This window comes from Schistocerca piceifrons, chromosome 4, assembly GCF_021461385.2.
Source record: "Schistocerca piceifrons isolate TAMUIC-IGC-003096 chromosome 4, iqSchPice1.1, whole genome shotgun sequence".
NCBI classification, from domain to species: Eukaryota; Metazoa; Arthropoda; class Insecta; order Orthoptera; family Acrididae; genus Schistocerca; species Schistocerca piceifrons.
In genome coordinates, this window is record NC_060141.1 from 487,196,060 (window position 1) to 487,210,618 (window position 14,559).

A 14,559-nucleotide genomic window follows, 5' to 3' on the forward strand; every position below is an offset into this window, starting at 1 on the left:
AAAATGCATAGATAGTACCTCGAAAACTTTGACCTTCGTTTTTTTTTTTTTTTTTTTTTTTTTTTCCAGAAACGTTCGAGTATCTACAGGTAGGCCGAGACACGTGTTCGCTTATTTTGACCCGTCTTCTACTAAGCGAAGTTAACTCGGGTGATGGCCCTTGGCTTGTTCGCCTCATCAGTAATGGAATTACTAAGTTGCTGGCCAGTCGTAGGCAACCATCGCGATTTCAAGAGAGATTTTTTGCCGGTGAGAAGTCTTGTTAAAAGCACCAATCCGAAAACTGATTAGCGTCACCTGGCCTAGAGGATGAAGAAAAATCATTAATATGAACGAGGGTGACGGCGCGTTTTTAATATCTGGCCAAATTTGGTCGTCGCCACCGCTCTTTACAGTGGAAGAGGGGCGCGCGTGCTAGCGAAGCGCATGCGGTTTTGTAACTGCGCTTGTGCGGGCAGACTTGCCAGTGCCTGGAGGCTGTCTGTGGGCGGGCGGCAGTCTAGAAATAGCGGCAGGCGGTAGCGGCAGTAACCAGCCAAAAGTCGAGGGGGCTGCCGCCCTCAATCTCCCGTAGTATCGACGCTCGCACCCAAGCCGCGGCCCGACACCTTTACGCTGTAGCCTCGAAAAATGAGGAAGCCGTTTCTACATTTTTCGTTGGTATTCTTTTAAAACATCGCTGCTGATATAGCCGGAGGCAGATACTCAAATCGTAAACTACGGTAGTTGGCTTACAGCTTGGAGTTTTTGACATGGCGCCAGCTGGCACTGTCGTGGGGGACTTGCACACAGATGCAGGGATACGGCCAGCTGCTTCCTCTGGTCATGCCACCGCGCAACACATCAAAACAAACTTGAACTCTTCCGCATGGTCGCCATTAAAGCATACTTCGTGTATAATAATGTTTTCTGTGGCCATTGCAGTGTGATTTCTGAATGAGGATATGTCAGAGGACGATATTTAACTCTGTTGGCTATCAGGATCTCTGATGCTGTTGCACTCTCTTTGTGTTATTATGTTGTGACGGTTATTGTGATACATTTTTGTTGCTAGTGATCGTGAACAGTTAAATATTTCTGTTTGAAGATAATGAAAGTATGTTGTGTTGTGATTGCAATCCTTACTATTGGCGGCTCTCATATGTGAAACTGATGAGTGTTCTACAGTGTATGTGTTTCATCTAAGGCAATTTTTGATAGGTGTATGTGCAATCTTATTGACTCCAACTGTTTCAAAACAACACTTCATCTTTGCCCATCTTGAAAATTTTCTGGAGGCACAGCTGTCACATTCATTGACCTTGTTTGTTGAAAATTTTTTTTTTTTAAACTGAACACAGTCAGCCAGCTCAGAGAATAGTGTATTCATCACACTATTTCTGCACCTTCTCAGTTATAAAATGAGGGAGCAATAAGCTTAACACCAGTTTTTATACATACTAGTGGGAGTTGACATTTTTCTGTAATTTATTTTCTTACTTTGTTACCAGAAAAATATTGCTGCAAATGTTGCAGTTAAATGTCTGGTGAAAGAAATTGGAGAAAATGTCCATTTGATCATGATGTAGTAATGCAAAATTCATTGAAACAGTCAAAAGTGTAGTGTAATGGATCTCATTCAATATGCAGAGTACACCCAAAGTACTGCAAGAGTGGTCAGTTCATGCTGAAGTCACATTTTCTCATGGAGCACAAACTCCAACTGCTCAGCTCTCTGGAAGCAATGTGTCTATGGACTGTTCATGGCAAAAACCAACCACTACGAGCAGTGCATCTACAACTTTGCGTCCTTGCTATGGATTTCAGCGTGGAAACATTTTATTCACAACTACACCACCACGGTCATCACAACATGATGTTAGCAGACAGTATAGTGGTGGATCCCAGTCAGCAAAAGCATCTCAGCATCCATATGACAGACGCTGTAAAAGCACTTGTAGCATTGTATTGGCAAATCCAGGGGAGAAATTGCAATCTTTTCATTATCATTGTGGTGATCGTGCTTGTTACCATGCGAGACCACCATACACGTCAGGGTTCTCCACAATACCAGAAAATTGTGAAATATGCAACATTAATCAGGTGCCAGATTGTCATAACAGAAAAAGTAGTACATTTACTACACATTTTTGCACAAGAGTACCAGAACGGTCTGCTAATAAGGAACGTCAAGATGCTGCTTCACAGACTGACACAGGACATAATGTTGTACCTGAAAATCTTCAAGTTCCAGGCGTGCCACTACAGAAGAAAAAGGTAATTAACATTCCTTGATATGATATGATTTTTATATGGTTTTTGTAATTTTTTGATTTGAAATGATATATAATGATATGTTTTGAACAGCTGTCAAAGAGGTTGTCAAGGTCACCTGCAAGACTAAGTGGAAAATCTCCTTTGCTGCAAAGAAGATACTCTGAAGTTTCTCAAGGAACAAGCAGCCGGTCTTCCACACCAGATGTTGACTGTAATAAGCAGTGCCAAGGGAAACCTCGTACTGTGCACATTGATGTGTACTGTACTGGATCAGAAGACGCTGATGCCAGTGCATCATCAGAAGCTGACACAACAGATGAATCGTCACCACAGACAGTTTTTGAGTCAGAACAACTTCGAGTGATGCACACAAAAATGGGTAAATTCTCTTTACCAAAAGGTTTGAAGCAGGTACCCAGAAGAAGTGAAAGTCTAAAAGAAAAGTCCAACGTCAACTATTGTTTGGAACCAAAGGGTTATGAGAGTGATGATGTTCTCAGTAGTCAGTACCCATCCAGGCTTAGCTCATACACTTCTCTAAAAGAGAGTGCATCTGGTTTGGTAAGTGAGCAATCTAGTACAGTAAGAGACCCATCATGGTCAACAATATCGAGTTGTGCTATTTCGTGTGATGACAAGGACTCAGTTATGTCAACTTCCTGGAAGGACGTTTCTACTGAACTTGATTCTGCAGCTGTGAGCAGCTCAAGTTTTGTAAACAAATTTGACCCCTATTTGACACAGAGTGATAGTTTTGAATATGCTGATATGACAGATCGAATTCGCATAAAGGAGAAGGCCATGGCATGGGCAGATGAAGGCAGTGCTCAGCAACCACCTGATATTGAAAAGAAACGTCTGCATCAACAACAAAAATTTAAGGAGTTCTTATACAGACATTTAGGAAAAGGGACATTTCCCTTGTGGAAATCACAGCATTCGGATGATTCAGAAGAAGATGAAGACAATGATGATGATGACGATGATGATGACACTGGTGATGCATGGAGCTTTATTGGAAGAGGCTGTTCTGGAACATCTCTCCGAAGAGAAAATACAGTTAAAAAAGTAGCAAAATCTACAACACCTAGTGAAGGTGCAGATATTAAATCACTTACTTTGCCATTGAGGATTAATCACCTGATTTGTGATGCTGGGAGTTTAAGTGATTCTGGCCCTCCATCTGTAAACAGGTTTGCCCGTCGTATTGCAATAGGTCCATTTGGGTCCAAGCCTCCTTCACCTCCTCCATTAAAAGTTGAGTCTAGTGTTGTGTCACCTTTCACTTCTGTTCAAGGTACAGGTACTGATCAGTTGTCAAAAGCTCAGAAATTTGGTACTATTGTTGGTACACTAAAGAAACCAGGCAATCATATAGGGCCTTCAAAAAACCCTTACTGTTCTTGTGCACATTGCCGTAGCTTTTATGAAGCCACTTTACACTGTGGGAGGGCAAGGTCTGTGGGTGATATAAACTTTCATCCAGAGACAGGACAGCCCAATGAGTGTAATGCTCAAAATATGCATGATACAAAGTTTGCAACTGACAATAAAAAGTACTCAGAGACTGAAAGTGTCAAGTCGAATACTATCGCTGACGCTAGTGAATCAGACGGTACACCTGTTTGATGTAGTAAGTGAAGCAATTAGGTTGTTATAATTTTAATTGTATTTATGAAATGGATACATAGTTTTATTAAACTGTGGCAGTGTGAGTGAAAAAATTATGTGCATTATCAGCTGCTTGTTATTCTTATGATATTGAAGGGTAATTGAAATTTGAGAAAATGACAAAATTTGTTAGAATAACTGTATATTTGTTTCACATTATGTGGTATTTTGCATTTATGTTGTACACAGATTTAGGCTTTATTGAGTCTCATTGTATGTAAAAAAGATCACACTTACAGAGCCAAGAACACTCCACGTAATTATGTCTAATAATAAGAAACTGGAATGTTACTTCATGTATGAGGCCTGGAAATATGATAAATGGAAAAAATGGCAAATTTTTGGTTTCAAAATTTGTGCTGTGAAAATATATTTCAACATCTGGTTCTGTTGAATCGTGTATCAGTGAACTGCGAACTAGAAAATTTGTAGATAAAGAATGGGAAGTATTGATAAACTGAAAACCACAAATATGTTTATGTGAGGAAGGTACTATTGCCCTGTGTTTGCACTGTTTGCTCATAGTCTGATATGTTCTCTATTAAATCTATCAGGTACATGTATCATTGATGTAGTGCAGAAATAATTGAATATACCTTGTTGCTGCTAAAATTCTGTTAATACTGAGTGGATTCAAATTGAAGAACATTTTATTTATAGGCAACTTTTAAGCAAGAAAACATTTGAGGAGATACTTTTTATTCTCTTCTGTCATTGCTGACAGAATTCATTCTGGCTCAATTTCTTGTTTGAAATTTTGCAGTTTTGTCTTTGCTGAACTATCACATTCTCTCAAGAAACTTGTGCTGGAAATGTAGGTGCTAATGAATTTTACCACTGCACAAAAAGAAGCATTGCCAGTTGTTTCTCACTGATGATCTTCCTTGTTGTATTTTTCATTTTTATAGTTGATTATTAAACGCATTTCTGAATACAAAAAATGCGTCTTTCAGCTTATTAGACACTTCAGCAAACCAGCCAGTGAATGGTGGTCAGCTTTACATTTTTCTTAGTGACTCCTTTTCCACACATTTATACCCCAGTAATTGATTTTACATAACATACTTGTCCTACATGATTTTGTTCATTGCCAGTTAATGCTGCTATGGTGCTGACAGTGCAATTGACGTTATGACTTCCAACTTCGTTTATCATTTGTGCATGAGGTGTTATTTCCTGTCACAGTTATCTGTGATTTCGGAACTATAATCTGCTACATTTTTCATGAAGTTCATCTATACATTTTTTCCCCTCTATACCTGTATTATACAGCTGGCAGATCATTTTTCTAATTCTGCTCTTGTCTTAGTGTTGCATTTAAATTCCTTAATGTATACTTTGAATTGCATGAAGATGTTTGGAGGAAATGTAGTCTTTCAGACTGTGAACTATAGTTTTAGGGCTCAAATATGTGCCCCACTTTCATTTCAGTGGCAAGTCTCAGAATTCTACTTATGCTGTTCTTATAAGATCAACCAGTCTGTTACATTGTGTAAATAGTTGACTAATCACAACATCTACTACACTCAAAAGTAATTCCTCTCAACTTTCCTTGTGATATCATGTTACAATTGTTATAGGAGTCTGTGTAAATTGTACTGTTTCATTACTGTTAGCTGTTTGCCTTTTGTCAATTTCCGTAAAAGCTGTTCTGAGTACCCCCCACCCCCTCTCAAAAAAAGTATTAACAACAGGTTATTTCATTTGTCATTAGTTGTTTTCCCATGTGTCTGTTGTATTTTTCCTATTTTTATATGCTTTTTATGAGGTCATTTCAACCATCAACTTGTTAGTTGTTGAGTAGGGACCAGTACTGGTATGTTATGATTTATTAATGCACATGGTGTGTAGGTGTTAAATTTTCGATGTTTCTTGGTCTGGATTTGCCTGTCACTTGTTATGTAGTTAATAAGTAGACTTTATGGCTATTCATTTTTTTATTGTAATCCTTCTGGTGCCCAATGCGTTTGGACCAACAAGTTTACAGCTTTTTAATTTTCTCAAGGAAAAAAAGGGGCTTTTGAACTCTGATTAGTACTTGTTAGTAGGACAGATACTGACTTAATTCAATAAAAAGTCTTTCCTTTATCAACATCATCATCATCATCATCATCATCATCATCAGTCGTCATTGCTAGTAAGTAGGAAACAGAGAAAGGTACATGGGATCAAGTCAGGTGATAACAGTTAGTGGTGGAATTGTTTTGAAACTCAGCTTGTGCTCATTTACAATCACAATGTCCTATGTGTTATTAGGCACATTGTCCCAGTGTGATAATGTTGTTGTGCTCAGTGATCTTAAGCGTCATGGAAACAGTTCACCAATGCTCCATATAACAGCCAGTCATTACTATAGACTTTTGATGTAGTCAATGAAGTTGATTACATTGAAAGTTTCAGACACACTTACCATGTCTTTTTCCCACAAGAAACATGTTTCTTCTTGTTTCTGTGCACTTTCACCTTTGACAGTCCAATGTTTGGACTGCAGTTTGGTCTCCAGACTCTAATGTAATCTAAATTTACATAATTCTGCCAGCTGTTAACATACTGTGCTTCATTATTTCAACAAAATTTTGAAATGTCATGTCTTGTGTATTTACTGTATTTACTGTCTGAGTTCAATAAATTCAGTATCCACTCTGCTCAAGTTTCTCTGTATGTAAAAATTAATTCAGGATAATATGTAATTTTTCATATTAGGTGTTTATGTACTTACAAATTATATCGGTATGGCCTTCTCTCATGATACTGTGAATTTTATTCACATTGTTGACTTGTGAACAATATATGCTTATGCTGCATTTGACTGACATGTTTTGAAGTTTTAAGCGACTGTATATTTACTGATTATATGGGTGTATTCATATGAGTAGATAAACTATGCCAAGTGAGAGTCATGTTTGTTTTTTCAGAACAAAGAAATTATAAGCTATTGTTTGTAACTGATACACACAGAATCATAGTATGCAAGTGCAATAAAATTTGGTACAGAACCATGATATTTTACCCATAAACAAGTTTTGTTGCTTTTTGAAACGTTATTATTGTCGTATTCGTCATTGAGAATTCTGCAGGACGTCTAACAGTGTAGTACATTAATGTTTACTTTTAATTGAACTCGTATTAATAAATTAACAACAACACTATCCACTACATCAAAGTAGAAAACATTTCTTAGTAGTATTACCTAGAGCTCTTCTAAATTAATTATCATATGAAATTGTTAGTTATGTTGGGGAGGGGTGGGGGGAGAATAATTCTCAGAATGTAACAGTGCTCACATTATTTTCATTCCTTAAATCATTGGACACATTGGTGAGCTCTGCTAGGCACATGCGTATGATAAAGATGGTGATCAGAGCCACCAGTTACCTATTGCAATATGTCAGAAGTATAGTTACGCAACTACTATTGAACACATTGATGGAGTTACTTGTGATAATGTGAGGGCATTTTGACAAGACTGCATATACATGATGAAGTACATATCTCTAGGAAAAGTCACCAGGGCCTCAAGAAGCTCAGTGCTTCAGGAAGGTAAGTGATCATTGAGATGAAACATATGTTTCTAGTACACTTACCACACCATAATTGTATTTATGTACATACACATGCGAGAACTGCAGTTGATGAGCTATAACTTCTTTTGTCTCCTGACTCTAATAACCAGAAAACATGTTAGTGATTTGGCTGGGCTGCCTGCAATCACTAACACCCAAGTACTCAAGATAAACTGTGATAGTAGGTCATTTGATGAGACAGCTTTGGAACGAAAGAGCTATAATAGACAACTACAAAAATAGTGTATTAGAATGTATTCCAGTATCATTAAGCAAGATTCTGTGTACTATGGAGTTCAAGAATTTTTCGTTAAAAGATAGGTCTCATAGAAATATCCTCTTTCCAGCAGGTTACAAGACTGACTGCTCCCTGAACTTTTAAGCCCATACAAAAATAAATTTTGTATGATTTTGAACATAGGTAGTCAAATATAAAAAGCATGAACTTATTAAAAGACACAGCACTACCCAATGTATAATAAATTTTTAAAGAGCATTTATGATGTTGAAGAGAATGGAATCAGCTAATATGTATAACCACTTATTTCATGGCATCTGTAACCTTCAGTTTGGTAGTGTACTCTGTGTCCATTCTGTTTGACACAAAAGTAGAATTCTAATGGTGTGTAGTGTGGTTGAGCAAATGTTTAATTTTCATAGTTTAACCATATGGAGTTGCAAACAGACATCCTTGTGATATAGGTGAACAATACTAATAGTTTGCCCAACCAGCTGAAATGAAAACTGCTTTTAACAGTAAGAAAGGGCACTCCATCTTATCACCAAGCTATAGAGTCCCTCACAGGTGAAACATTTGTCAAACTAATATTTAGCTAATTGTGTGTCCACCTATGCATCTAGATTTCATACCATTAAATGGAATTTCAGTGGGAATCTTCCGTTTATTTTAGCTGACGATGAGACAAGCGAGGTACAGGTTTTGAAGTTTTGTGAATTGTCTGGACTTCAGCATAATCTTTTATGATGGAAGTGTTAGTGTATTGCGAAATGGCTGACTCTTCCTTTTCATTCCAGCCCAACTATTGGGCAGCTACTGCTGTCTGCTGTATGATTTTAATCCCCCCCATCACCTTTTTTTCCCCAGTAAGTTTTCAGTCTGGCAATGCACTTGATTTTTGTAGTTGTGTGCATGCATGTGTGCTTGCACACCTGTGTTTTAGGATGTTAGTTATGTTTTGACCTTGTTAAGTTTTTAACAATTTTGCACCCATTATTCACACTCGCCTCATAACATTTTAGTGCGAGCATGAAAGATCTTGAAGCCGTGCGTACACACCAGTATATCCACATATCAACAATTAATCACATTAGGTCTTTGTATTTTGCAATTAGAATGACATTGTGTATGTCACAAAGCCATAGACACTGGATACAGAGAGAGATGTGGTTGTGATTGCCTGTAAATATAGTCCTGTTGCAGTTGAAATTACTGCTTATTTGACAATATGCTTTGTGGTGCTGTAGAGGTGCTGTTGTTGTTGCCAGTAAGTCATTTTGCACATTTATGGCTGTGATGATGTGTTGCATCACTAAAATTCAAAGAGTGGAAACATAAATTTTGGAACCTTCTATGTATTGAACTTGATGCTCTATTAAGACTCTGCTGTATGTTGTTTTATGCTACATTGAAGTGAAAGGGCAATGTGAAAAAAAGAAGAAAAAACCTGTGCACATATCACTGTATAAATACCTAACTTTTTCTGGTGATTGCTGTATGAAATTTATTTTTAAAGGAATGATGGTACAAAGACTCTGAGCAGTGAGGAAAATAGCATACACTGAAGTGTTTATAATACAGAAAACACCACAGGCTTTTTTTTTGACAACATTGTTTTGTGTTATTCCTGCTACCCCTTTGCTTCCAAAGAAAAGTTTATTCTCAAAAATTATGTTGACACATCTGCAATTGAATAAAACTGTCATATTGACATGAATACCTTTGGCTCTAAGTGGAGTCGCCAATAGATGCACATGCAGTGATCTTTAAAACTTCACGAATGTGACTGGCTTTTTTTTACTTGATCCACTGATATCTTCACTGAGAGCTGTCCATTCTCCTTCCAAATTAGTTTCACGTGGTTGCTTTAGTGTTCATGCCATTTATTTATATGAACAGATAGTAAATAGGTTGGGTTGTTAGTGTTATTTTGGTTGCAGCATCCTCTAATCTAGTTTCTTATTGTTTTGGTTCTCCTAGATTGCCATGCAATGAGCAGGCATCCAAGAAATGTAAATTAATCAAAAAGGAGTTTCAAGCTGCACAAATAGTGTACATCTGATTTCTATTAATGTGTAATTATCTACAGGTGTTCACCACGAAATATTGTACCTATATTATGATTACAATAATTATATTTAGTCAAAGTTAACTGTAAAGGCAAAGAAACAAAACAGGAAGAGGAATGGTTTGTGCTTAACACAGGCACAAACATAATGTCAAAACAATCATTTCTGTTTAGGGAAAAAAATACTGACTGCTTATATAACCAGATACTACCTGTTTGTGTCAGTAGCAGAGGGTCGTACCATAGTGACTCCTTGGGAGTGCCTAGTATTGTACAAAATTTTTAAATGGAAACTACAGGTTGTATCAAACCTTTTAGGTCAAATTGAAACAGATGGTAGCGGATCCACAGATGATTATGTTGAGATAGGGAGCTAGTTGTCAGAAATGCATATTTATTTTGTTATGGAGATACACAGCATGCACCACATAACAACGACAACATTATAACTCATGGTAATTGTTGAAAGCAATGACTGTCAATCTCAACACATGTATTGCAGTGGTTAATGTGGTTCTGCTGCACTGTCGCAAAGATCCCAGGTGTCATTTGTGCACTGGAACAGGCTGAAAATGATAAACAGCATACTCTCTCGACAACCAAACATACTGAAAACAACTTAGCTCATAGCACATGTGTTAGGTGACAAATCCATCCTTCACACCAGTGCATTAACCTGTGCTGCATGAACACCACTATCCCTTGCGTCATTGGTCCATTGCATCAGACAGCTTGTGATGTGTGTTACTGTGTACAGTGGTGTACAATGGTGAGGTGTGTTACTGTGTACAGTGCTTGACACATAGTCAAAGATCGAACATTGCTCATCGCAAGAGTTGGCAGACATGCATTTAATGTAGAATGTGGCAGTATGTAGTACCTGTAAAGCAGCTTAAATGTACAGGTAATGCTTTCCCAATGTGCATAATCCTAATTGGAAGAAATTTATCTCTGTGGATACCAACTTACAAGAGATGAGATTATTCCTGTCACAGGTCGTTGGGCAAGGTTCCCACCAAAGACACGCCCAACACCATTCTTTGAGGAGATGGTATTGGATCGTGTGGCCATCACCCAGCAATAAACACCTGTCAGTTTGCCTGTGAAATGCACACTTATAGGATGTAGCATGGAGGGTACTGGTAGAACTTGTATTAAACCCATATAATAAAGAATGTATGCAAGTACTGAACCAATGAATTTTTAGCCCTGTATCACAGTGCTGTAATGCCAAACTTTGTACAGTTTGTTTTGTTCATGGATGAGTCCTCATTCGCTGATGATGTTTTAAACACCTGCAGCTGGAGTGAGGACCATCCCCATGCCAGCCACATAGGTGGCCACTAGCAGTGATTCTCTGTCAATATATGAGCATTTTCCAATATCATGTAATAAAACTTTATTTGCTGCCTCCACATTCAACTTTTTCAGGTTACCTGATGTTCCTGCAAGATGTGCTTTGAGACTGTACCTCTTGTCTGTGAAAGGATGTGATTTCAACAGGGTAGAACACCAACCCACTTTGATGTTAATGACAACGAACACCTCATCATTGGATTGGAAAGAGATGACCTGAGCTATGGCCAGTGTGATCACTGGGTCTTGCACCTCTGGACGTTTTCCTCTGGGCTTAACATCAAGACATTGGTGTATGAAAAACCTCTAGAAACTAATGAAGATCCACTTGCTTGGTTCCAAACTGCCAGTCTCCTGGTACAAAAGACTCCAGGGATCTTGGAGACAGTGCAGCAGAACTTCATTGCACCATTGCATGCAAGCACTGAGACTGGTGTTCAGTGGTTTAAACAACTACTATGATCTACATTCTTGTTATACAGTGTACACTGTATGTGTCCATAACAAATGAAATATGCGTTTCTGACCATTGGTTCCCTATCTTAATATCATCGGTTTTGGACTCATATCACCTGTTTCAATTTGATCCAGAAGGTATGAGTCACCCTGTATAATAGAACCAGATATCATATTTAATTAGTGTGGGATGGATGCCACAAAAGAAAAAAAAGTTGTTTCATTTACTTATAACAACATAAAAATGTGTCAGATTGGTAGATAATGCTTCTTGGATGTTGGAAGCCGGTAAGAGGGACCAGAACATGTAACATGTGATCCTTACTAAATGGAGCTGTTATTCATGAGTAAAGATAAACCTCAAGAAGATATAAATACCGTTATACTAGAAGACTTAGCAGGTGCCGGTAAGCTTCTGTCACTTACATGTAAAAATCTAACTTCAGAAATACATATCCAGTACAGGAATGAAACAAGATGATGAGTGACAATACCAGTAGATATATTTGCAGATGACAAAAAAATGACACGTTTTCTGAGTATACATTACAGATTCACTGAAATCAGCACAGTTTGTCTGCTGTGCTTAGGCCAACAAAAAATATAACATCAGAATTCTTTATGAGTTTCCTGAGTGGTGCTCAGACATAATAATAAGAGGAAATAGTGAAAAAACGTGATTATTTGATCAGTAAGCATAAAAATAAAATTAACTTTTCCTACAGCTAGGGCAGAATAATGTCAGCTGTATAATCAGTGTAATAGCAACTACTTAAGTGTTAAATCAGAACATACACATTATGAAAGATGAGTAAATAAAACTAGTATTATATTTACAAAAACAGAAATTAGAATCATAGTAAAGGGATTTAGATACAGTTTGCACTGTGAATTAATTAAATCTTGGAGAAAAATTGAGAAGGGCAAATTTCAGATAATTTCAGTGCATGCTAGTTACATTATAATAAAATTATTTGTAATGAGCTACATCTACAGTTGAAAGTTCAATAATGAGGAGAAGCATATGACTTACTGATTCAAATTGTGTGCCACTTGAGGACTCAGGCTCACAGTGTTGTCTTTTATGGGCAATGTTCTTTCCGACAGAGCTGCAGGCAAGATTCAAGATTTGCCGCATAGGTTGCACGTCTCAGTAACACTCTTTTGTCATCCAGACTCCTGAGACTGCAATCTCCTTTCACATATTCTGCTAGAAGTTATTTAAGATTATGATCATCAAGTTTTAAGTTTTTACAAGCATTTGAACAAATTCTTCTCTGATGTTGGTACACCAAAAAAAGTTTTGAAAAGATTCAACAGCTTCTTAGGTGATGAATATTGCTATTCACACAAATTTTTTTGACATAAGAGAACATACAGAAATCATTAGATGATAAATCAGGTGAACACGGGCAATGAAATATAAGTTCAGTGTTTGTACTTGTAAAGTAATAAATCATGTGGCATTGTTTGTGAAAGGTGGCATTTTCATAATGAAGAATGATGCAATATTTTCAGTAGTTTCCTCGATTTTGTGGGTAACTTACAACAGAGTTGACTATTTCCAGTGTAGCTAAAGGAACAAGCGAATATTTTCTGTGAAATGCTTCATTTAGGAGCCCTTTTTTGTTGTTGTAGTTCATCTGGGAACACACATTTACTCAGTTGCATTTATTGAATGTTTCTGTATGCCAGTTGACAGTAGCCTGTTTTTGAGCTGCAGTCAAATTGTGCATGATCCAGGATCCATTGGGAACATATTCTTTGCAGCTAAATGTTCTTGTGAAATCAAATGTATTGCAGTCTTCGATATGTCTGAGGACGTGTCTGTACAACTGTGAGTCACAGGCCTATGCTCTTCAGTCATACTGCCACAGAACTGAAGTTCTTTGAAACAAAAACTGATTTTGGCTGACTTCATGAAATTTATCACTGATGGAATGATGACTGTAACAAAATTACACGTAGCAAATACACACATCGAAAAAGGTTTTGCATCACGTTGATTCTGAGAGTTCCGGAACCTGTACAGAAAATTGGAAAAGAGATCAACATAAACGTCATTTCCACTGTTTTTATTGCTCATGAAAACCACACAATGAATGTTGTACTACCATAAGCGAAACCCTCAGAGGTGGTGGTCCAGATTGCTGTACACACCAGTACCTCCAAAACCCAGTAGCACATCCTCTTGTGTTGATGCATGACTGCATTCGTCGTCGCATATTACCCACAAGTTCATCAAGGCACTGTTGGTCCAGAGTGTCCCATTCCTCAACGGCGATTTGGCATAGATCCCTCAGAGTGGTTGGTGAGTCACACGTCCATAAACGACCTTTTTCAATCTATCCCAGACATGTTTGATAGGGTTCATTTGTGGAGAACATGCTGGCCACTCTAGTCGAGCAATGTCGTTATCCTGAAGGAAGTCATTCACAAAATGTGCATGATGATAGCGCCAATTGTCGTCTACGAAGACGAATGCCTCGCCAATATGCTACCAATATGGTTTCACTATCAGTCGGAGGATGGCATCCACATATTGTACAGCCATTACGGCGCCTTCCATGACCACCAGCGGCGTATGCCACCCCAAATGTAATGCCACCCCAAAACAGCAGGGAACCTCCACCTTCCTGCACTCATAGGACAGTGTGTCTAAGGCGTTCAGCCTGACCGGGTTGCCTCCAAACACGTCTCCGACGATTGTCTGGTTGAATGAATATGCGACACTTGTCAGTGAAGAGAAAGTGATGCCAATTCTATGTGGTCCATTCAGCAATTTGTTGGGCATATCTGTACTGCGCTGCATGATGTCGTGGTTGCAAAGATGGACCTCGCCATTTACGTTGGGACTGAAGTTGCATATCGTGCAGCCTATTGCGCACAATTTGAGTTGTAACATGATGTCCTGTGGCTGCACAAAAAGCATGATTCAACATGATGGAATT

At 38.0% G+C, this 14,559-nt stretch overlaps 1 protein-coding gene across 5 annotated transcripts in view; it reads left to right on the top strand.

The window, feature by feature from the left end:
• Window positions 1–14,559, top strand: part of LOC124794789 (serine/threonine-protein kinase N) — a 317,306-nt gene that overhangs the window by 191,928 nt on the left and 110,819 nt on the right. Inside the window, exon 1 of one of the 5 annotated variants that reach the window (XM_047258439.1) lies at window positions 537–2,256. The exons of the other annotated variants lie outside the window; for them this stretch is intronic. Within the exon in view, the coding sequence (XP_047114395.1) occupies window positions 1,624–2,256 (633 nt within the window). The 5' untranslated portion in view covers window positions 537–1,623. Of the gene's footprint in view, window positions 1–536; window positions 2,257–14,559 lie in introns of those variants that run through there. 5 annotated transcript variants of the gene reach the window in all.